The sequence below is a fragment of the Oryx dammah genome, unplaced genomic scaffold (genome assembly GCF_014754425.2).
Source record: "Oryx dammah isolate SB20612 unplaced genomic scaffold, SCBI_Odam_1.1 HiC_scaffold_18, whole genome shotgun sequence".
Classification (NCBI taxonomy): domain Eukaryota; kingdom Metazoa; phylum Chordata; class Mammalia; order Artiodactyla; family Bovidae; genus Oryx; species Oryx dammah.
In genome coordinates, this window is record NW_024070202.1 from 119,157,449 (window position 1) to 119,182,270 (window position 24,822).

The 24,822-nt window shown below is 49.4% G+C and overlaps 1 protein-coding gene across 1 annotated transcript in view; it reads right to left on the bottom strand.

The window, feature by feature from the left end:
• The window catches only part of NCAPG2 (non-SMC condensin II complex subunit G2), a 71,301-nt gene that overhangs the window by 10,304 nt on the left and 36,175 nt on the right, over nucleotides 1-24,822 (bottom strand). The window contains exons 14-26 of the mRNA XM_040260093.1: nucleotides 21,318-21,540; nucleotides 20,889-20,992; nucleotides 13,529-13,702; nucleotides 11,716-11,786; nucleotides 10,706-10,859; nucleotides 10,448-10,621; nucleotides 9,670-9,786; nucleotides 9,447-9,587; nucleotides 8,941-9,040; nucleotides 6,610-6,797; nucleotides 5,561-5,701; nucleotides 4,147-4,250; nucleotides 184-284 (exon numbers count right to left, since the gene is read on the bottom strand). Coding sequence (XP_040116027.1) covers nucleotides 184-284; nucleotides 4,147-4,250; nucleotides 5,561-5,701; nucleotides 6,610-6,797; nucleotides 8,941-9,040; nucleotides 9,447-9,587; nucleotides 9,670-9,786; nucleotides 10,448-10,621; nucleotides 10,706-10,859; nucleotides 11,716-11,786; nucleotides 13,529-13,702; nucleotides 20,889-20,992; nucleotides 21,318-21,540 — 1,792 coding nt within the window. The remainder of the gene's footprint in view (nucleotides 1-183; nucleotides 285-4,146; nucleotides 4,251-5,560; nucleotides 5,702-6,609; nucleotides 6,798-8,940; nucleotides 9,041-9,446; nucleotides 9,588-9,669; nucleotides 9,787-10,447; nucleotides 10,622-10,705; nucleotides 10,860-11,715; nucleotides 11,787-13,528; nucleotides 13,703-20,888; nucleotides 20,993-21,317; nucleotides 21,541-24,822) is intronic.

A 24,822-nucleotide genomic window follows, 5' to 3' on the forward strand; every position in this document is an offset into this window, starting at 1 on the left:
CTGGTACAGGGCAGCTACACAGCAGACGCCCAGGCAGACGGCACATGTGTGGAACCTGGAGAGCTGGAGAAAGCGCCTTGAGAGCCTGACTGGCAGGGGACTCGTTCCCAAACATTCTAAAATGGATCTATGTAAGAAACGCTCGGCAGTATACCAAACAATACAAGAGGAGACTTAACCAACCTTTATTAATAACCAAGATAATGTGCACAACAGCTGTGAGACATACGATGCCTTCAATATCCTCAGAAATGACACATGCCTTCAATTCATCTAAAAATGACCTGCAAAAAAGTAAAAAACAATTGCAATTACTTGATGGTGTATCTTAATACATTAGAGAAAGACAAATAATAGCCAAGATTCACCAGTTCAGCTCAGTGCAGTCGCTCAGTCGTGCCTGACTCTTTCCGACCCCATGAATCGCAGCACGCCAGGCCTCCCTGTCCATCACCATCTCCCAGAGTTCATTCAAACTCACGTCCATCGAGTCCGTGATGCCATCCAGCCATCTCATCCTCGGTCGTCCCCTTCTCCTCCTGCCCCCAATCCCTCCCAGCATCAGAGTCTTTTCCAATGAGTCAACTCTTCGCATGAGGTAGCCAAAATACTGGAGCTTCAGCTTTAGCATCATTCCTTCCAAAGAACACCCAGGACTGATCTCCTTTATAATGGATTGGTCAGATCTCCTTGCAGTCCAAGGGACTCTCAAGAGTCTTCTCCAACAACACAGTTCAAAAGCATCAATTCTTCGGCGCTCAGCCTTCTTCACAGTCCAGCTCTCACATCCATACATGACCACAGGAAAAACCATAGCCTTGACTAGACGGACCTTAGTCGGCAAAGTAATGTCTCTGCTTTTGAATATGCTATCTAGATTGGTCATAACTTTCCTTCCAAGGAGTAAGCGTCTTTTAATTTCATGGCTGCAGTCACCATCTGCAGTGATTTTGGAGCCCAAAAAAATAAAGTCTGACACTATTTCCACTGTTTCCCTATCTATTTCCCATGAAGTGATGGGACCAGATGCCATGATCTTAGTTTTCTGAATGTTGAGTTTTAAAAGCCAACTTTTTCACTCTCCACTTTCATTTTCATCAAGAGGCTTTTTAGCTTCTCTTCACTTTCTGCCATAAGGGTGGTGTCATCTGCATATCTGAGGTTATTGATATTTCTCCCAGCAATCTTGGTTCTAGCTTGTGTTTCTTCCAGCCCAGCATTTCTCATGATGTACTCTGCATAGAAGTTAAATAAGCAGGGGGACAATATACAGCCTTGACATACACCTTTTACTATCTGGAACCAGGATGTTGTTCCATGTCCAGTTCAATCTGTTGCTTCCTGACCTGCATATAGGTTTCTCAAGAGGCAGGTCAGGTGGCCTGGTATTCCCATCTCTCTCAGAATTTTCCACAGTTTATTGTGATCCACACAGTCAAAGGCTTTGGCATAGTCAATAAAGCAGAAATAGATGTTTTTCTGGAACTCTCTTGCTTTTTCCATGATCCAGCGGATGTTGGCAATTTGATCTCTGGTTCCTCTGCCTTTTCTAAAACCAGCTTGAACATCTGATAGTTCACAGTTCACGTATTGCTGAAGTCTGGCTTGGAGAATTTTGAGCATTACTTTACTAGCGTGTGAGATGAGTGCAATTGTGTGGTCGTTTGGGCATTCTTTGGCATTGCCTTTCTTTGGGATTGGAATGAAAACTGACCTTTTCCAGTCCTGTGGCCACTGCTGAGTTTTCCAAATTTGCTGGCATACTGAGTGTAGCACTTTCACAGCATAATCTTTCAGGATTTGAAGTAGCTCAACTGGAATTCCATCACCTCCACTAGCTTTGTTCGTAGTGATGCTTTCTAAGGCCCATTTGACTTTACACTCCAGGATGTCTGGCTCTAGCTGAGTGATCACACCATCGTGATTACCTTGGTTGTGAAGCTCTTTTTTGTACAGTTCTTCTGTGTATTCTTGCCACCTCTTCTTAATATCTTCTGCTTCTGTTAGGTCCATACCATTTCCGTCCATTATCGAGCCCATCTTTACATGAAATGTTCCCTTGGTATCTCTAATTTTCTTGAAGAGATCTCTAGTCTTTCCCATTCTGTTATTTTCCTCTATTTCCTTGCACTGATCACTGAGGAAGGCTTTCTTCTCTCTTCTTGCTATTCTTTGGAACTCTGCATTCAGATGCTTATATCTTTCCTTTTTTCCTTTGCTTTTCGCTTCTCTTCTTTTCACAGCTATTTGTAAGGCCTCCTTGACAGCCATTTTGCTTTTTTGCATTTCTTTTCCATGGGGATGGTCTTGATCCCTGTCTCCTGTATGATGTCATCAACCTCATTCCATAGTTCATCAGGCACTCTATCTATCAGATCTAGGCCCCTAAATCTATTTCTCACTTCCACTGTATAATCATAAGGGATTTGATTTAGGTCATACCTGAATGGCCTAGTGGTTTTCCCTACTTTCTTCAATTTAAGTCTGAATTTGGCAATAAAGAGTTCAGGATCTGAGCCACACTCAGCTCCCTGACTGTATATAGCTTCTCCATCTTTGGCTGCAAAGAATATAATCAATCTGATTTCAGTGTTGACCATCTGGTGATGTCCATGTGTACACTCTTCTCTTGTGTTGTTGGAGGAGAGTATTATGACCAGTGCTATGACCAGTGTGTTCTCTTGGCAAAACTCTATTAGTCTTTGCCCTGCTTCATTCCACATTCCAAGGCCAAATTTGCCTGTTACTCCAGGTGTTTCTTGACTTCCTACTTTTGCATTTCAGTCCACTATAATGAAAAGGGCATCTTTTTTGGGTGTTAGTTCTAAAAGGTCTTATAGGTCTTCAAAGAACCGTTCAACTTCAGCTTCTTCAGTGTTACTGGTTGGGGCATAGGCTTGGATTACCATGATATTGAATGGTTTGCCTTGGAAATGAACAGAGATCATTCTGTCATTTTTGAGACTGCATCCAAGTACTGCATTTCAGACTCTTTTGTTGACCATGATGGCTACTCCATTTCTTCTAAGGGATTCCTGCCCACAGTAGTAGATATAATGGTCATCTGAGTCAAATTCACCCATTCCAGTCCATTTTAGTTCGCTGATTCCTAGAATGTCGACGTTCACTCTTGCCATCTCTTGTTTGACCACTTCCAATTTGCCTTGGTTCATGGACCTGACATTCCAGGTTTCTATGCAATATTGCTCTTTACAGCATCAGACCTTGCTTCTGTCACCAGTCACATCCACAGCTGGGTATTGTTTTTGCTTTGGCTCCATCCCTTCATTCTTTCTGGAGTCATTTCTCCACTGATCTCCAGTAGCATATTGGGCACCTACCAACCCGGGGAGTTCCCCTTTCAGTATCCTATCATTTTGCCTTTTCATACTGTTCATGGGGTTCTCAAGGCAAGAATGCTGAAGTGGTCTGCCATTCCCTTCTCCAGTGGCCCACATTCTGTCAGATTCATCAACCACCATGAATTCCAGGTTTCAGAGAATGGGAAATGCCACGTTTCAGTAAGATGGGATGGTTAAAGTCTTTTCACACTCTTCACTGTGAGCATGGCCAATCACACAGGTGCGACACTAAACTCAGACGCTGCTGCTAGAGAGAGAGCAGGGGTGTTCTGGTAAGTGAATGAAGCCCTCTGCATTCTTATAATATCACAAGAAAGAGTTAATGTGCTCTTGAAAGATAATTCACAGCTGCTGAAATGATGCTTTTGGAGTCTGCAGCAAACATATCCACTGCAGAAGGTCCACAGGCATTAGCCATCTGCAGGGCTCTCCCTCATGTGGCCCATCAGTGCTGCCTGTGCACAAGACACCCTGGAGTCAGGCCAGGTGATGCCCGAGTGGAGAGATGAGCATGTACCCCATGAGAACCACACGGAGCCTTACCAAGCACCCACTGTCAGAAGCACTGCGGTGCACAGGAACACTGCAAATGTTTCCCTCTGAATGAACTGGAGTTACGATAAGCATAACCAGAGACTATGTGGATGACTGTTTCTTTCAGAAAGTTATAATTTCTCTTTGTAGAAGTATAATGCTAATATCTTGAGAGTAAAAGGAATAGAGCTAAAGTTACTGAGAGCTTACAGCCAGAGGAGTAAGAAGACAGTAAAGAGAAAAGGATTACCTGACCACATTTGGAGACTTTATTATTATTCCTATTAAACACCTTGAAAACGGTGGAAGGGCTGAAAGACCCTCTGGTGGGGTAAGCTCTTCCGTATCAGAAACCTAAAAAAAAGTCGAGTTAGTAACACGAATCAAGACAGAGACTGGGCTAAGCACTCGTTTTAACATGAATCAAGACTGAGACTGGGCTAAGCACTCATTTTATGCTTCTCTGAACTTTCTTACAAACTTGAAAAAGGCTTTCCAGAAACTCAGAATAAGTATTTTTGTTAACTTTTGCAACGGCTATCATAATCATGATTCACAGTGGTGTCAATCAATTGGACAGAAGAAAAAAGACACATGTCACTTGACAAGCCCTCTGTCAAACACTCTTTGATTATCTTACTTTTGTCAACAATGTGTTTCTACACTAAGCAAATTTAACTGTTATTCTTATTAGCCTAGATCAGGTTTTCTCAACTCAAATTTTTTCTATAAAGCAGTAAAATAGTAAATATTAAATAGTAAACATTTTAAACTTTGTGGGCAAAATGATCTCAGCCACAACTACTCAATTTCTGCTGTTACAGCACAAAGAAGCCATAGGAAAAAAATGTAAATAAATGGGCCACAGTGGCCCACAAGCCACTGATGGACTCACAGTTGTCACCTGTGTGCCTTACAGGCCTGAGTAACTTCCAGTATTACGCTGTGTATAGACCAGGAGTCACGCTCCTAAACCAGAACGGTCTCCCTTCAAGCTTTCAGGAGGGCCTGAACCTCTGTTAATGTCCTACAATTTTGTCAACTTCTTTTATATTTGTGATTTCATAATACAACATTTGTACAAACTATATGTCTGCATTTATAATTTCCATGGTATTTCCTGTCAATTTCTCCCTTCCATACTGAGAGAAAACACCACTATTTACTGTCTTCAGGCATTGTTGCATGCCCTCACACACTAGCATCAGGACTCCAGGCCATGACAGAGCGCGCTTTATTGTGCACTGAATTATCATCCTGATTATATCAGCCTTGAACCAAGCAGGCTAATCATATGAAACAGGCTCCTGCCAGGAACTGGCCAGTCCTTTATGGACTAGGAGCAAACTATCTGTCTAAACTGATATTACAGATCCAAACTTCCTGTGCTTAAAAGAAAAAGTAAGGCTTATGTATCGCACAGCAGTCAGAGATGTGAGCTGCTCCAGAAACAGCACCAGGGCACTCTCACACCCTGCTCACCACCGAGCACGGCTGTGAACACAAACCAGCCACAGAACCGTGAGGTGCAGCTATGGAAGAAGTGGACCTCCCACGGTACCTGAGCTCTGAAAAATACCTAGAGAAAGGCAAGAACATGCTGCCAGCAGAAAACAGCCTCTTCAGCAGCCAAAACGAGACACAGCAGCTTCGGGACAACGCACCTTCCGCAGCCAGTGGCTTATCTCAACCACAGACGCAGCGATCAGGGTGGAGAACACGCCCCGGTGAACAGGCGTGTCCATGTGCCAGGACTGCACGGTGCTGATGAATTCGTGCAGAGGAGTCTGAACAGAGTAAAGGAGCTACGAGAAACACATCAGTCACCGTTAGTCCTTAACAGTCACCATCAGGGACGCGGCCTCCTCCTGTCTCTGCGGGGCCGAGGCCTGTCCCACCTGACGCCCCTGCTGCCCACGCCCTCCTCTCTGGCGCTGGAGACGACACACAGTCCGAAGGCCCTGGGCAGTACCTTGAACACACTCTACCCCAGAGCAGAGAAAAGCTCTGAGAACAGGAGCATCAGCAACATTAATAAAGTTCTCAAAACGAAAGAGGAAGAAATATCACTGACATTAAGGGAAGACACCCACTATGAGGCCATGTGTTCTGAACAAAGCTGCACAGCCAATAGTGAGAAAAAACAAATTCTGGCACAAATTACATGAACAGATCACAGACACCTGAATGAACTCCTCAAAAACAGGACTTTTTCAAATTAACTCAAATATGAACTAGGCTACAGGAAGTATGGCCAATGACCTTCAATTACCTCTACAAGCTAAAGGTAGAATAAAATGGAAAGTTTCGATAACTCGTAAACATCCTCCCACTGAAGCATTTTTTAAATCTTCACTCCTAGCAGCTGAGTACTCACAAGCTACTGCAATTAGTTCTTTGCTTCTGTCCTACTGAGCAAAAGAGCTCTTGGGCCAATGGCCCGCTGACCCAAACTGCCAACACGGTCCCCAGACCAGCGCTCAGAGGTGGGCTCCTGGCCCCCCGGCCTCCTCCCCGAAGCACACTGCCCCAGGGAGAGGGGGCAGCACCAATGGAAAGGGGCACTGGGCAGCCGCCGCCTGCTGCATGGCACCACCCCGCAACGCCGACAGCACCCACGGGCTCCGGGGCCTGCAGGCCTGGCTCCACACCCTGGGCCGCCAGCTGGGCGCTGCCCTTCTAGTTCTGACCCTGCCGGGGGAGGAGCCCACACCTGCAAACCCTCTTCTGGCTGCTTCTTGAAGCTCCGCGCCATGCACTCCAGCATCTGTTGAAATACTTTCTGGACCATGTCAAACACCACGGTGACCTCTTCCTCTGAGTCTGTTTTCCACATCAAGGAACTTCCAGTTATCTCTTTCAGAATGCCGAGAAGCAATGAAACATAAAAGAATCCCTTCACTGGAAACAAAGTTGGGAAAATCTGTTGTTTAATCACACAATGTAGTTGAAATTATTACGTGTTTCACTTCACACATATATTATGGTAACTTAGAGGAGTGTTACTGGTGAGCCAATACCAAGCTGATCAGATTAATGTAAAATCTGACATCCACACAGCCGGCTCCTTTTATCAGACACACGCCGCTGTCCTCACGAACAGTGCGGACAGACCCAGCTCGCACGGACAGCGCAGCTCCTGCAGCCCCAGGCGCTTCCTCACATGACGGGCGCTGACGGCGAGTGGGAGAGGCAAGGCCCAAAAGCCTCATGACAAAGGCCCATTTCTGTTTGCAACGACTCTAAAAGAATGAGCTCACAGCAGATTCTCTCCCGGGAAATGCTGATTAATAAAATATCTAAATACAAAGATCATTTCAGCTTGGTCCAAGGTAAGGTTAGAAGCTTAGGGCCTTATACTTGAGGGGAACAGACAATTCTATGTAATAAATCCGCCTACATTGGAGATATAAAAATTTCCAAGGAGCTAATTAGAATTTTAGAAGTGTTAAAAATAGATTCAATCCTTGTGTGCTGCTAAGTCACGTCAGTTGTGTCTGACTCTTTGTGACCCCCTGGACTGCAGCCTGCAGGCTTCTTTGTCCCTGGGATTCTTTAGGCAAGAACACTGGAGTGGGTCACCACGCCCTCCTCCGGGGGATCTTCGCGGCCCAGGGATCGAGTCCGTATCTCTCACGTCTCCTGCACTGGCAGGCGGGTTCCTTACCACTAGTGCCACCTGGGAAGCCCAGATTCAATCCTTAGGGGAAAATAATTGCTAGATGATAAATTGAGTTACCCAAACGCAAATCATTTTCAATGTTTCAATAATTAGGCTTAGATTTATTTATTTTAAAATATTTGTTTATTTGGCTGTGCTGGTCTTTGTTGTGGCATGTGGTATCTAGTTCCCTGCCCAGGGATTGAACCTGGGCCCCCTACATTGGCAGCATGGAGTCAGCCACTGGACCACCAGGGAAGACCCTAAATTTAAGATGAAAGTGAGACTTATAATGAATTAAACAAAGCAAAAAGTTAGATCTTAAAACAAAAAAATTTCTTCTATTTCATATTAAGCCTCTGTGGGTATTTTGAAGCTCCTTTAGTTACAGATAAGGAAACGTATAAACAAGACAGCAGAGCAAAGCAACTGCCGCCCAGCTCGGGTGCAGGCCAGCCACCACCCTAGGGACAGCAGCACGGGGAGGAAGCAGCTGTGGGGTCTGAGGCCAAGCCATGTCTGAGGTCTGCACGATGGTGCTCAAGACCACACAAGACCCCAGGAGACCAATGCAAACTCACGGCTGGGTTTGCTCAATGACCATACCATTCTCAGTTTCCTCTAGCAAGTGTCTGAGTTAGGGCCATTTGAACCCCTCCTTCCCAAGCCTCTGCGGCTCTCAGAGGAGCACGCGCAGCCCCAGCTGTGCAGTGAGCCCACGTGGCAGCAGCCGGGAGGCCGCAGGGCGGGGCTCATGGCAGCGGGCTCTCAGCCAGGGCCTGGCCCGAGGCCGAGGGGACGGCCTGGGCCCCACACTCCTCCCACCACTGTGCGAGGGGCACCTGCCCGATCCCGGGGGGCTCCAGATAACCCTCAGCCCGGATGGCCTGAGGGCAGGCAACTTCCCAGGCACTCTCTCAGCGCGTACCACCTGGCACCTCCTCCAAGGCAGGTATGGACACCACGGTGTCAGTCACCAGGGCCACACTGTCACCCCATCCTCAGGGTGACAGCGACTTCCCAGGGGTCCCAGGGTGGGGGGCCATTAAACAACTCCTGACTCACAGGCAGACGGCGAGCTCTCTTCTGTGAGCTCTGCCCACGACACCCGACGGGAGCCGCAGACAGGTGGGCACACAGCGCAGCTGTCCACAGCCACATGGCCCCCAGGGAAGAAGCCTGAGACCCCGCCAGAAATGGTGCACCTGTCACAGCCAGTACCAAAAGCACCATAGACTTCCTGGCTGCCTCGGCCTGCTAATTCTTTTTTTGATGTAAACCAGTTTGTTACACGTCTGTCACTCAAAAGTGAGACTCCAGCAAAGGGAGGCACTGCTTCTTATTGGGAGTTGCTCTTAACTAGTCCTTTAACAAACCAGGCACCTGTTTGCATGATTCCAAGGCTCCACTGTAGAAGATGCATCTGAAACTTGCGGTCTCCAAGGCCAACCATGATGACATCCTTACACACAGTCAAGTAGGTCTGGAAGAGAGACAGACACACTTGCTGTGACCTCCTCACAGAGGCGAGAGGGGCCGCACGCAGCTGGCACAGCTCCTAATACCTAAGGGGCTGCCAGGTGAATCACAGAGAAGGTGTTCACAGAGTGGTTTTCATAAAGACACATCAATTCTCACTTTTCTTTCCATAGGAAACCTAGAAACACATTTTCTGTAATTCCAAAAACAGCACCTGTTACCTGTACTGTGCAAAATTGCATTAAAATTACACAGTTTGTGCTTCGCAAAAGATAAACTCTGGACACTTAGAGGCTAGCGTAGGTACTCAAGAAAGCAGCATTACTGACTGAAGTCACAGTTCAGATTGGAAATGAGACCCGGAAGCCCATCACAATGGAGCAGGGTTTCCATGTCCCAAGACTCCTAACCTGGATAATCTGCTGATAAACCACCCTGTGAAGCTTCAGGTATTCTTCGTCTTGATCGCGGATGAAGGATAAAACTTTGCTTTCTAACCAAGACCCGGTGTCTTCCAAAGTGGACAGGTACACTTTGCCTTCTGAGCAGAACTGCCCAAAAACAAGAGCAGAGAGGTCAGCGCAGAGCCCCGGGCCGGCTCAGCCCGCGCCCTGCCCCGAGCCACAGACACACCTTGTGCTGAAGATGGACACTGAGCCGACAGTACAGGCTGAAGGCCCGCAGGGCGGCGCCCTCACTCAGGCGCGGAGGGCTGCCACCTGGTGTCTGCAGAATGGACTCCAGATTCCCCTGCGGAACAGGACTCCTCAGGCCGGGCTCTGGCCAAGCAGCCCACCCAGGAGGCGAGGACACCGCGGCCTGGAGTGCCGAGCAGGTACAGCGCCACGGGGCATCCTGAGAATCCCGCGCCTCCTCCCTCCGCCAGGCCTCCGGCAAAGCAGCAAGACCACAGCTCTTCCGGGCGCTGCCCCCAGCGCCCAGGACCAAGCTCTGCCAGCTCATGCCTCCCACACCCCCGCCCGCCCCGCCCGCTGCTAGTGCATGGGGGCCTCTGGCACGACAGAATGGGGCAGCAGCAGCCGGGGCGGGCCTGCAGAGACAGCCGCAGAGAAAGGGAATGAACCCACAGGACTGCACGTAAAGAGCCCGGGGTGGCCCGCCCCGAACTCGGGGGGCCGGAGCCCCCATGGCCATGCGAGGAGGCGAGCGAGGGGCCTGGGCAGTGGGCAGCCTCCCGCCCGTGGCCAGTTCCGGCAGGCAGGCTCACCCGCGGAGGCAGACAGGACAGGACACCGGGCTCTGAAGAGGCCTGGGAGAAGGAGCAGGGCCCAGAAATGTGCACCCCGTCCCCTCCCGCCCCCAGGTGGAAAATGACACCACAACACGCAAAACTTGGGTCGGACTCCATCAGTCAGCTTCCACGCAGCCTGTGTGTGGTCCACAAACCTACCTTGGAAGTTTCCAGTGCTTTCAAAAGACAGTTCAGCTTCTTCTGGGGCGCAGAGAGGAGGCACTCGCGGTTCTTGGGGTGGGTCAGCAAATACTCCACGTAGACCAGCGCCAGCCCAGGTTTGACCGGACACGGGTCCTGGACCCGCACTTTCCGCTTGGAGGCCGAGTTACCCTAAGGGGCAGGGAGAGACCGGCGGGAGGCGAGCTGTGAGCCCCGGCACACCGCCCCAGCGGAGCGCAGCAGGAAGACCCCTACCTTGCTCTGAGGCGGCTCCTCAGGCAGCCAGTCACAAACGAGCTCCAGGATGTGCCCCACGTGGCCCCAGGAGCAGAGGCAGTCGAGCAGGAGGCAGTAGGTCCTGTCGGCGGCTCCCTCCTCTTGGTTCCTCAGTGTGGAAATCACACCGCAGCTGAAAGGGCCACACATACACAGTCACGTCTGTATCTCGATAACAACTATTCACTTTCCTAAAAGGTGGGGAAAACGGAGACGCTAAAAGCTGCGGGACACAAACCCTTCCTATCACGGGAGCATGCGGACATCCTCCACTGCAGGGAAAATCCCCCATTTTCCACAATCACTGACAGGGTAAGTTCCAGGACAAAATGGTAACTCTGCAAGCAGCGTCGGGGACCCAAGCCCACGTGCCTTGGGCGTGAGGTGCCAGGCGCCCACCGGGCACATAAAACCCCAGTCTTGTTTCTGAGCTGCCTCTGTCAGACTGTAGAGATTCTTCATTTTGGGGAAAATAATTTGCTTAGCATCAAAACATTCATTTTTAAATATATATGAATAAAAATAAGTAATTTTTACTGAGTTAATAATCAACACTATAAAGCAACACTGCCCAATAAAATATAATTTGAGCCACAAAAACAGGCCGGTGTGTCATTCGAAAGGTTCTAATGACCATATCCGAAAAGGAAGACTGACCTCAGTAACACATCAGCCCAGCCCACCTGCAACACTAGAAGCAGTCAGTGTAGAAAACTGCGGTGTGGCACGCCACAGCCCTCTTTCCACACCAGACCCGAGTCAGAGCGCACCCTGCACGCACAGCTCATCCCAGCTCAGCGCCGCGTCCCAGGCACAGGGCCACGTGCGGCTGCAGCTCCGCGGCGGCTCAGCTCAGACCGCACTTCCCCACCTGCACGTGGATGAGTCCCGGCGCTCAGTGCCCCGGGCCCTGGAAGCCGCTGCCCTGCCCTCCCGCCTGCAGGCCACATGGGCATCGCTGGGGAGACCAGAGGGCAGGTAGCAGGCACCTGAAGGTGGGCACAGCCGGGGCGGGCATCAGGGACGCCAGCACACACAGAGGGGTCCTGCAGCGGTCGTCCTGGGGGCAGGAAAAGACACAGAGGGGAACGTGAGCAGTGCGGCCTGTGGGCCCTCCGCCCAAGGAGCCCGCTGTAGGGCCGCTGGGTGGGAACAGCACACAACAGGACCCGAGCTCTGCGAGGCTCCAGGTGTGCTGGGTCTTCTCAGGCTTTCCCAGGATGCTTCCCTACTTTCTGTGATGTGTCATTCGTGCAGATACTTATTAAACACCCACTGTGTACCAGGAGACCCTGGGGACACAGCAGTGCCCAGAACAGACGAAAGTCCTTGCTGTGAAGGCAATGACTTGTATTCTAAAAAGAATACTGATGAAAGAAAAAAACAACAATCCTATGTACCTGGTGTGCCCTCAGTATAAAACTCAAGAAAACGAAGCTACTCAGAAAAGTTCTTAATCAGGACACCTTCGGAAGGCAGGGCAGTGCAATGGAGCTACCTGGCCAAGCCCAAGCCCCAGCGGAGCCCACAGCCCAGCCAGCAGGGACCAGCAGGGAGAAGGCTGCTCCCCGGGCAGGGCTGGCAGGGACCCATGAGGAGAGCACACGAGCCCCCCGCGCCACTTCGCACATGGCAGCCAGCTCACCACAACCGTCCCTGTCACCCTAACAGGGCCGACAGGCCAGACGCCACCCAGATCACTAATAAGAAACACCCTCAGATGGTGACGCAACCAGAGAAGATGGGTCCTAAAAGGAAGAGAAACAACAATTTTCCTGAAAAATAAACAGGAGCAAACTCACAGTTCCATCTGTAACTAATCTGCATTCAGGCAGAGTGAACCCGCCCTCATCCTCAACTCCCAATACACAAAATATTTTCTTAATGTCACAACAGACAGCTGATGGCTACTCCTGATTTTGCTCTAAGCGTGGCTCACAGACGGTTTACCCACTGACAGGAAGATCACAAGGTTCTTGGACGGACTGAGGGCAGAGAGGCTCTCTGGCCAGAATCGCTCGGGATTGAAGCACTTAATGGACCGCCTGCCTTTTCCCAGACACTGCCAGGGCACACTGCTCTTCTGTCAGCTCATCCAGGACCCGACATCCTCCGAATTCTATCTACTTCTCAGCCTAGTGGGACTGTCTGAGCCTTTAAATGTCCTAGTGATGGGGCAGCCTTCGTCCTTCACCTTCACAGACAGGTCACATGGGCATTCCAGGGGCTGAATGGAGCTTGGAGACCTAACAGTCACAGAAATACAGCTCCAAAGGCTAAAGGGTCTAAGGTCACACAAGCAGTGGTAGAAGAACCAAAAGTAAACTTTCCCAAGAGAAGAATGATTCCTAAGAACTATGACCATTCTGTATTTAAGCCACATAAACCTGCACTTTTACATAGCAGTTTTATCTCCATTAGTTCTGAAATATGGCCTTTGGGTTTCCTTCACTTCAGCAGAAGATACACACACGGTCCGTCTGGCCCAGTGACACAGACACGACTCAGAGGCTACAGCAACAGGTGCTTACCGGGTGCCGTCAGAGGCCCCCACACCAGGGTGCTGTGCCTCCTGGATGCTCACAGACTCCTCTCTCTCAGTTTCCAGCACATCAGACTAGACTCTAAAACCGGGCCGCAGGCCATTAGCAATGGAAGACCAGAGCCGCCTGGACACGCGCTGGGACGGAGGCTGGAGGCCGCCCGGCCCCACCACACAGGGCGAGCGCCGCGGGTCCCGGCGGCAGCTGGCTCAGCCACGCGCACGGGGGCTTGCTCCGCTCCTCAGGGTGGCCGTCTTACCGTGAACACTCGCATGTACTGTGGCAGCACCGAGGCAAACTTGTCCACAGTGTACATTCGGGCCTCCTTGTTATTCTCCAGGCTCCTGTGAATGCTCCTCCAGAGAATCGCCGCGACCTCCAGCAGCCCCGCCATAGACGCGGCGTCGCTCACTGACAGCGTCTGGTCCAGAGCCTAGGACAGAAGTCACTGCACCGTGAGAGAGCGAGTCGCAGCAGCCACTAAGGGAGCAGCACTGCCTCGGACAGCACGTCTCAGAACCCCAGCCCGACAGTGGGAACGCAGGTGGCAGGCAGGGAGCACCCCCAGGGCTGTCTGAGGGGATCCACCGCCCTCAACCAGGCGCTGCTCCAGCTCGGTTTCAAGTAGCAGGGCCACATGCGCCTTCCAAGCTCGGCGGGCAGGGGCCGACTGCACTGCTATGTCCTGAGGCCTTCTGGTGACTCCTCCGCATTTGTGCAGGGTGGGAGCCCACACCCCATCACCACCTCCAAGTGCAAAGGATGATTCATTCCAAGTGCTGGGGTTTCTGTGCTACTCAAATGGAATGGGAAAAGATATAGGGAGCAAATAAACTGAACTAAAGAGGGTGCCTTTCCACTACTGTTCACAGGGTTCTCAAGGCAAGAATATTACCATTCCCTTCTTCAGTGGACCACGCTTTGTCAGCCAGGAAATTAAAAGATGCTTGCTCCTTGGAAGAAAGGCTATGACAAACCTTGACAGTATATTAAAAAGCAGAGACATTACTTTGCCAAAAAAGGTCCATCTAGTCAAAGCCACGGTTTTCCCAGTAGTCATATACAGATGCGAGAGTTGGACCATAAAGAAGGCTGAGCACCGAAGAATTGATACTTTTGAACTGTGGTGCTGGAGAAGACTCTTGAGAGTCCCTTGGACTGCATGGAGATCAACTCAATCAATCCTAAAGGAAACCAGTCCTGAATATTCATTGGAAGGACTGATGCCGAAGCTGAAGCTTCAATACTTTGGCCACCTGACGTGAAGAACTGACTCACTGGAAAAGATCCTGATGCTGGGAGAGACTGAAGGCAGGAAGAGGAGGAGGTAGAAGATGAGGAGATGGTTGGATGGCATCACTGACTCAAATGAGTCTGCGCAAGCTCTGGGAGATGGTGAAGGACAGGGAAGCCTGGCGTGCTGCAGCCCACGGGGTCATGAAGAGTCAGACACGACTGAGTGAGCAACAAAAGAGGGTGTACAGAAAACCAAAACCAGCCGCAACGCAAAGGCAGATTTTCAATAGGCTCTTAATACTTGGAACGACTCATGGCTAAATTTAAAACCAGTAACACTATTAAAGGGTTAGAAAATACTGTGTGAATGACAAAAATAACTAATTAACAAAATTTCAATCTGGATTTTAGTTTTTACATTCTAACATTAGGCATAGCAATCTTATCACTAAAGTCCCCTGAGAAAGGCACCACTTTTCCTTTACAAAAATATGATAAGTTCCAAAGATTTCATTAAATAGAAAGCAGAGATTTTTAGTAGATAGCAATGGGAAAAAGTAAAAGAATAAACTCAGAAACTTTTGCTTTTAGCCATTATCTGTTCTTAGAATGACAACATCCAGATGGCAATTTGTATTTCTTTTCTACTACCAGTTATAATCAGTTCAGTTCAGTCGCTCAGTCGGGTCCAACTCTTTGCAGCCCCATTGACTGTATCACACCAGGCCTCCCTATCCATCACCAACTCCCGGAGCTTGCTCAAACTCATGGCCATCAAGTCCAACCATCCAACCATCTCATCCTCTGTCGTCCCTTTCTCCTCCTGCCTACAATCTTTCCCAGCATCAGGGTCTTTTCCAATGAGTCAGTTCTTCACATTAAGTGGCCAAAGGACTGGAGTTTCATCTTCAGCATCAGTCCTTCCAATGAATATTCAGGACTGATTTCCTTTAAGATGGACTGGTTGGATCTCCTTGCTCTCCAAGGGACTCTCAAGAGTCTTCTCCAACACCGTAGTTCAAAAGCATCAGTTTTTCAGCGCTTTATGGTATTTCAGCTTTCTTTATGGTCCAACTCTCACATCCATACATGACGACTGGAAAAACCACAGAAAGCTTTGACTCAGATGGACCTTTGTAGGCAAAGTAATGTTTCTGTTTTTTAATATGCTGTCTAGGTTGGTCTGACTCATTGGAAAAGACTCTGATGCTGGGAGGGATTGGGGGCAGGAGGAAAAGGGGATGACAGAGGATGGGATGGCTGGATGGCATCACCGACTTGATGGACGTGAGTCTGAGTGGACTCCGGGAGTTGGTGATGGACAGGGAGGCCTGGCGTGCTGCGATTCATGGGGTGGCAAAGAGTTGGACACGACTGAGCGACTGAACTGAAGTGAAATGAACTAGGTTGGTCACAGCTTTCCTTCCAAGGAGCAAGAACCTTTTAATTTCATGACTGCAGTCACCGTATGCAGTGATTTTGGAGCCCAAGAAAATGAAGTCTGCCACTGTTTCCATTGTTTCACCATCTATTTGCCATTGATGGGACTGGATGACATGATCTTAGTTTTCTGAATGTTGAGTTTTAAGTCAGCTTTTCACTCTCCTCTTTCACTTTCATCAAGAGGCTCTTTAGTTCTCCTTCGCTTTCTGCCATAGGGTGGTGTCATCTGCGTATTTGAGGTTATTGATATTTCTCCCAGCAAACTTGATTCCAGCTTGTGCTTCATCCAGCCCAGCATTTCACATGATATACTCTGCATATAAGTTAAATAAGCAGGGTGACAACATACAGCCTTGATGTAGTCCTCTTCCCAATTTGGTAGCAGTCTGTTGTTCCATGTTTGGTTCTAACTGCTGCTTCTTGACCTGGATACAGATTTCTCAGGAGGCAGTCAGGTGTTCTGGTATTCCCATCTCTTTAAAAATTTTCCACAGTTTGCTGTGATCCACACAGTCAAAAGCTTTGGTGTAGTCAATAAAGCAGAAGTAGCTGTTTTTCTTGAGCTCTCTTGCTTTTTCTATGACCCAACTTTGGCAATCTGATCTCTGGTTCCTTGACTTTTCTAAATCCACCTTGAACGTCTGGAAGTTCTCGATTCACCTACTGGTAAAGCCTCGCCTGGAGAATTTTGAGCATTACTTTGCTAGCATATAAGATGAGTACAATTGTACAGCAGTTTGAAAATTTTTTGGTATTGCCTTTCTTTGGGATTGGAATGAAAACTGACCTCATCCAGTCCTGTGGCCACTGCTGAGTTTTTCAAATTTGCTGGCATACTGAGTGCAGCACTTTCACAGCATCATCTTTTATGAACTGAAATAGCTCAACTGGAATTCCATCACCTCCAGTAGTTTTGTTCACAGTGATGCTTCCTAAGGCCCACTTCCATTTCCAACATCCTATCTTTATGAAGTAGGGTTTTCCACAGGGACAGCAACCAAAATGGGATTACGAAGTAGACTGGACATGTTCACCCCTCTCACACGCTAGCAAAGTAATGCTCAAAATTTTCCAAGTGAGGCTTCAACAGTACATGAGCCGAGAAAGATGGCCCTCCTCAGTCTCTTTCAGAATCTCTGCTTATGTCTAAAACATGTCAAAAATCCCAGTGTTCACTCATAGCCCTCACAGTTCGTTTGCCTTTGAATACAGCCACTTCACCTTCTGACTGGGGCACAGCTGTCATTCCTACCTGAAGCAACAGACTGAGCCCACTGAGCAGGCTGACTACGTCACACGAGGAAGCAAGTTCTGCGACCCATTCTGTGTCACTAAAATATGCTGCCAGCCAGGACTATTTTTCTAAAAGAAATCTCTGGAGCAGCTCTCTTAACTCAAAAACTCTGGCCAGCGATCTACCTTTCGAAAGCCGTCTCACTTCTGTGTATAAGAGAAGACGTGTGTGCTCTGCATCCATTTCCTCACAAAGTTGTGCAGACAGATGTGAGTTAAAGGCGTGGCCTTCAATGTGGTTGGTAATCTTAATCATGGCCTGCAGCGTGAAGCTCAGCTGCCATCTCTCAGCTGGCCAGCATTTCTCCACGGATGACACGTGTGCAGACACAGTCAGAAGTGGCCTCTCTGACCCGAGCAGTGAGACCAGAGGCCGCCCAGTCTTGATGGCTGTTCCATCCGTGTACACACCAACACGGTATATGCTGACACAGAACGACCAGTTCAATTTCCCTGGCACGCAGTCACTCAAAGACTTGAATAGTTCTGCAGCTGAGGTGTTGGTTGGCAACAAAAGTGCACACAGCCTCATGCACACCTTCCTGAAAAATGTTACCAAAAACAGGCACTGCTGCCTTACTAACATCAGCAGGCTCCTCAACCTAGACTGCATACCACGGTGATTCAATCCTGTCTAACAGCTGTGCCTCACTATCCTCTGTTTCATCAATTCATCTAGTTACAGTGTTAGCCGAAAGAGGACCACATGCCACCTTTTGAACTACAGCATCTCCTTAAAGTTCACAACAAACCTCCTTAGCAGCAGGCAAGATCAACTCTTCACCAATAGTAAAAGGCGTCTTAGGTTTAGCAATGCAGTTAGCCAATAAGAATGACACTCTCAGTGCAGACACATTAGTCAAGTGGTGGCCCTTCAGTAATTGCTTCTGTTCTTCATGTTCATGTTTTTTCCTTTTGAAAAACTTCAAAGGCTTGTCTTTTAACACAGGGTGCTTGGTCTCCACGTGGTGAAGCAGTTTTGATGGTTTCCTGGCTTCACTGGATAGCTGGTTGCCACATATTATACAAAGCAGGCTTGGAGAATGTGAACCACCTGTTGCTGTGAACTCGTTTAAGTAGGACTCGGTGTGTTCTATTCAACGCACATTCCTTTTGTTGGCAGTCTTAGAGCCTTCTCCTCTCTCACCATGGCGTCTTTCCCCATTTTCACAGCAGCTCAGTGACATTTGGCTTTGTAATCGTTTTGCTAGGATAAGCTTATGGGCTTACCAAAACTGGGCACAACGAAAAAGAGGCATAGACAGAGGTAGTAAATAAAATAATGAGCAGGCCAGGCATGGACTAAAGGGTGGGATTTTGACTTAAAGCCTGCTACCAGATGCAGCTTCACCATCACCTGCCACTCACTTGATCGGGTTTTGATATGAGCCTGCAAGCAGTTGTTCACTATGGTCTTTGCACAGTCAAACCCCTCAACTACTGACACTCTGCATCTGCAGCTGCCCCCAGCGTTAGCATCACTGCCTCAGCTCCAGCTCGCCAGGCGTTAACAGTCTCATGAGGAGTGAGCAATCTGGAGCCCTTGCACGCACAGTTCACAGTCGGGCTCGCACCCCGATGAGAGTCTAGTGCCGCTGGTGAGCTGCAGGAGGGGGCGCTCAGGCGGTAATGCCAGTGATGGGGAGGATCTCTGAACGCCTGCTGTGCGGCCTGGCTCCTTCCACGCCACAGACAGGCCAGTCTGGCCCGGGGACCCTGCTTTAGAGGTACATAACTGCCGGAAGCCAGCACGGGAGATCCCACCCGTGACAAGGTCGTGCGGAGAGACCTGATGGGCAAGGCGAGTCAGGTCTCGAGGGGTCCTCTGCCGGAGCATCTACCCCGAAACCAAAATCTGACTGTTTACTGTCTGCTATACTACACCCTTCTGACATTAAAGGGGCTATCCCCAACCACCTTTCTCTGGAGAGAGTTAACTCAGAGCTCCAGTTAACAGTCTCCTACATATAAAAAGAATGTCTCAGCTTAAGACCCTTTGATGGCTTTCTAACTTACCTGACAAGTCTGCTCGGACTTTTACAACTTGTAATTGTTTACAGCCCCCCAACAGCGAGAGGCATGCAGCTTAAAGCATCTTAAAGATATAGAGACTTTTAGAGTTAAGAATTAGTTTGGTGAAGAGTTTGTTGAGTTGATGTTTGCCGCCAGGCCTCCATATCCTTTATCTTTTAGGCACCTGGGAGGATATTAATCAATGAAAACGGGAAGCAGAAATAGGAATAGAGTCGTTTTGATGTTAGCAACACTAGACTTTTGAGTTTATTACTTTTCTCTTTGTTATAAATCACTGTACTCCTTTTCCTTGTTATAAATTGTTGTGTCCTTGCTATGTAACAATGTAACTTTATTTAGTGCTTTCTCAGAGTGGCACCAGACTTTGGGAAGAACAACACTATTACCCTTATCAGAAAAGGGCTGTAAAATGCGAACTGGCCTTCTGGCCGGAAGATGCTGTAAATCACCTAAGACTTGTGTATACAACTAGGTATGCAGAGAGAAAGCCTGGTCTTGATAAGAGTCAGGGCTGCTGACGCTGCATAATTTTGTATTATCCATTGATCTCTATGTAAAATCAAAAGTATATAAGGCCTTTCCAGACAATAGAGGATGGGCGAGTCACTGGAAAGACTGGTTTCCCTCGTGTCAAATCTCTCTCTCTTTCTCCCTCTCCTTTTCAGGCTGAATTCCCATCTGGGGCGTGGAGGCTCTCCGAGTCTACTTACTTGCCCTGGCTTCTAAGACCCACATGAGAGGGAGCCTAAGGTGGGGCACCCTCTGCTATTCAAGTGGACGCCAGTGGCCTAACGTAGACGGTGCAAGTTCCTTGTCTGGAACTTTATTGGTTTTCCACGTAAACCAATTTATTCAGCCTCTTTTCTCCACTAATTTTCCTACTATACTATTTCTTCCTAATCTCTCTTTATATTTCTAAATAAATAAGTTTTTCCTCGCCACACCATCCCCACTTCGAATTACCCTGGATCCACTGGGGCTGGACCCCAGCACATAAGCATGACAGTTTATTTATAAGCTTAAGATACTGTTTGTAAGTAATAAGTATCTAAGTCTTAAATGTTCCTTTTTTAATGATATAATTGATCACTTCAGATTCTGAATAAGTATCAGTTACATAGTCTCCTCAATACATTATTTTAAACTATTCTCAATGAAGCTTGTATCCTGAAATTCAATCCGATGATGTTTCTAGTAGAATCTTAGAGCAGAAGAAGTGAACAAATCCTTAGGGGCCCCACCACCATCTAGTTGCAAAACACAGTGATCAACAGGCCCATCCAGGTGTGCCACCCCCGTCTCATTAAAATACACAGATGCTTAAGGTAAAGAAAACTGGGAAAAGGGTGTCACCAATAATAATTCCTTTGTATTAGATCCTACTCAGAGTCCACAGCGAACTACAAAGAACATGCAGGAAGTTGCTCCAAAAAATTACTTATGATTCTCCAGAATAATTAGTTGATGTATCAGAACTAAAGGAATAAATGAAAAATAAAAGACTGCCAAGGTAACAGCTCGTGGAAGCAGCGCCTCTGCCTTGCCACCCGGCCCTCTCTAAGCACTGGGGAGCTGCCTGCCCGGGCCCCACCCCCAGCAGGCGCCAGACTCACGCTCGCATTCTCCTTCCCCGGCTCCTCCGAGTCCTCCCTGCAGGCGCTCAGGGCCCTCCGGATGCAGGCGTTCAGGCAATGGCGGATCACGTGGATCAGCTTTGCTAAAGCGAGTAAGACACGTGTTTCTTCAACAAAATTTTCTAACGGTGAAATTATAATCTCAGATAATTAGAGCGTTATTTTAAGGGACTTCATTAAGAACTGCACTAGTGTGCGTACACTGCATGTTCTCAGTCCTGGCACAGACTGCGCTGGGCACGAGGCGAGCACGTGAGGCAGGCGGGGAGCGGGACGAGGCGCTGGGGTGAAGGGCCGGGCCTGGGGGTGTGGGAGCCCGGGGCCCGGGGTGCGGGGGCCTGGGGGCATAGGAGCCCGGGGCCCGGGGTGCGAGGGCGCAGCGTGGGGCGGGCCCAGGGCCGCTTGTACCTATGTTGGTGCAGGCCGTGTGCTCGTGCGCGTACTGGTAGAACCTGCGCGCAGCCGCGTGGCTCATCCGCAGCAGCGCCACGCAGCGCTCGCACCACACGGCCTCGGGCTGGTTCACCGGCAGGAAGGAGTTGAAGATGAGCTCCACCAGGCGCCGGCACACTGGCCGGGAGTCTGACTCCAGACGGGCCAGAATGTGCTCCATGGGGCATATTTTCCAAAACTGTGAACGCGGCACATGTGCAAAAGAAAACCATGAGAACATTTTAAACAAAATTTCAAGATCACAATAAAAAAGGAGCTAGTTTTTATACTCAGGAAAACTCATTTCAAATGACTGCACCAGGACGTGGGACTCTTCCGCAGAGAAATCGAGCCCATGTTTGAAGCGGACCAACACGCACGGCAGCTAAACAGGAGGCTACGGGGTCAATGATGACCCATCAGGGCACCACTGGGCTCCCAAATGAGTCATGATTATCAGCCGAACAATTTTACACTTTCCTGAAACAACACAACTTTCGGGCCATTAATGTGAAAAGTGGATTTAAACATGTGCAACAGGTTTGGCACAGAAAGCTAAAGCGAGCACCTGGTCTCCCACCTCAGACACAGGCCTCCCTGGTGGGCGCCCCTCCTGCCATTTCCCAAGTGCTGACCGGGCGGCCACGTGCCTCCTCTACCACCCACAGCTGCCACACACACGTGCACACAGAACTGCCTGCTGCCCTCAGCTCAAAAGCGTCCAAGTTGTCCACCGCCCATAGAAAAGGGCCAAACTCCTCAACCAGTAGTTTAAAACAACGGGAAGCACCACAGAATAGCAGACACTAAAACAGACTTTGATGGGAAGGGGTCACGGGGGTCAGAGCCTGTACAGACTTCGATGAGAAGGGGTCACGGGGGGTCAGAGCCTGCATAGACTTCGATGGGAAGGGGTCACGGGGGGGGTCAGAGCCTGCACAGACTTCAATGGGAAGGGGTCACGGGGGTCAGAGCCTGTCTGCCACTTGTGCAGGCACACTCATCTGTGTGACGGGAGCAGCACAGCAACTCGGACGTTTCTCAGGAACCTGGCTCCCACAACAGTCCTCTTTCCAGGTCTTTCGGTGGATCCTTCTCCTCAGCATGTATTTTCAGGTCGTTTCCAAGCCATAAACACAAAGGCCCCTCCCCAGGGACCAGCCTCCTTGAGCTGCCTGCCCAGTGCCTTCCACACTCCCGCAACACCTCAGCGCGCCCTGCAGGTCTGAGGACCCTGCACTTTCAGACGCACACACTCCACCTCCCCTGGCGGGAATGTCTGAGCATCAACCCTACCACCCCTCCCCACACGCCCCCGGGACACTTCCATGCACACACTTGGTGTTTCTTAAAGTTGCTGCAGGGAAGACAGGAGCCGCGTGACAGCCACGCCATCAGCAGACTGTCAACCCAGAGCAGCTGGCACAGCACCAGACACGAAGAGGGAGCCCGGGTGCTCGGGAGAGCAGGGCCCTTCAGCCTCAAGGCCGCAGAGTTCATCCAAAGCTGCTGAAACCAACCAAGACACCCAGGAAACCCTGACCAAGGGACAGCGCCAAAAAAAGAGGGTCTTCACACTGAAAGGGTTGGTTCCTGAGCGCTCATGGAGACCAGACCACCTTGAATGGAAACAAGTAATTGGCACAAATGCCAAGGCTCCAGGGGTGGGTGATTCTCGCAATGAACATTTCCTGCAAGTCTGCCTTTCCAGAAAAGCCCCATATTAACCTATTTTTCTTTTATTTACTTTTCCTGAAATAAAACAGAACAATTTGGATTAATTCTTTACTTGCCTGAGGTTTTATTTTTATCCAAACATATTACCCACAGGTGACATTAACAGCAGACGAGACCATAAACAAAATTGCTAACCTGTGTTTCATTTCTAAAGTTAAAAATAATTGCATATTAAGAAACCCCAAATTGGTTTTTTAATAAAGATATCTCAATATTAGTATACTGTTGATTTGGCCTAAATCTCAGCTATACAATATAAAAACTGCAGAATTTCAAAACAAACAGTAAACAACTTGAAATCACCAGCACTGAGGATGGAAAGCATAAACAGAAGCCTAATTAACTAAGCGGTGACGGCCCCAGGCCTCAGGACCTGACTGTATAATCAGCGTTGATTATCCAGCACCTTTCAGTGTCTGTGCCCAGAGCCTCTGCCTGGCCCCCCGGGGCAGCCCCTCCAGAGCTCACAGGGACGTGAGGGCAGGACGCCTCCCACTGTGCACAGAGGCCAGGGCGGCACGCTGACAGCAGGGTCCTGCCCATGCTGCCCACGCGCCCGTGCTCCAACCTGGGGGCAAGCGACACCCACCCGCTCCTCCTAGCTGCCTCTCCACCGGCCGGTCCATCTGTGATCTTGATTTTCAGAGAACTGGCTTGTGTGCCCATAACAAAACCTTCCAGAGATCTTACAGCTAAATCACTCTCTGCCTTGCTTGGGCAAGCTGAGCATTAAGATACAAGAAGTGTCTCACTAAAGCGTTTCGCTTCCTCCTCTGCTCCTCCTCCTTTTCCAGACCCCAGACTCTCTGGTCACAGACGTTGTCCAGGTCTTACCTGGCCCCTCCCCTGCTCTCCTGGGGAGACGCACAGGTCTCGGGACATCTGGTCTCTCTGCCATCTCACCAGCCGTCCCCTCAGTGGTCCTTTGCAAACGGATGTGCACTTCAAACAAAAGAGTACACAACTTCCGCTTCAGACTCATAACCACACTTTCAACAGACTGTTAGAACAATCCAGTCAACCCTGCAGCCAGCCTTTCGGTTGAACTAACAAGCTGATCCTAGACTCCATACAGAAATACAAAGGCCCAGACCAACAGGAACTCAGAAGGAAGAGCCGGAGGACACACACACCGGGACGTCCGCAGAGCTGCAGGGAGCTCGGGCTGTGGCCCTGGCCAAGGATGGACAGGCACGGTCTGGAAACAGACCACACACCAAGAAGTGAGACCATGGAAGCCACGTAAAATACCTCTTTCTCATTAAAAAAAATACAGTTCAAAATTCGAAAAGCATAAACCAATGTGCAAGCTCGGGAGGGCAAGTCCCCCCCAGCACCTCGTCTCCAGACCCCCAGCGCCACCCCCACCCCGGCCTCAGAAACTGCTGTCCACTTCCTGTTTGCCTCCAGGGGTGTGCGAGGCGGCTCTGAGAAACACACAGCTGTGTCCCCGTTCTCAGAGCTGGCAGCACCCCACAACTCGTCTGCACTCCCTCCGTCTAACTTAGTGGTCTTTCCATGAAGTGTGCCCCTCGCCATGGCCACGCAGCAGCATTTCACGGCATGAACACACCCCAGGGCTGGGCACTGACTCCACACCGACAAGAGTGTCAGCTTGTTCCCAAACCCTGAGCCTCGACACAAGACCACTCTAAAGTAAACTTCAGAGGACTCTTGTGTAGGGAAAGAAAACCCTGTTACCAAATAATAATGCAGTTAGCAACCTCATAAGTGACATTGGTAG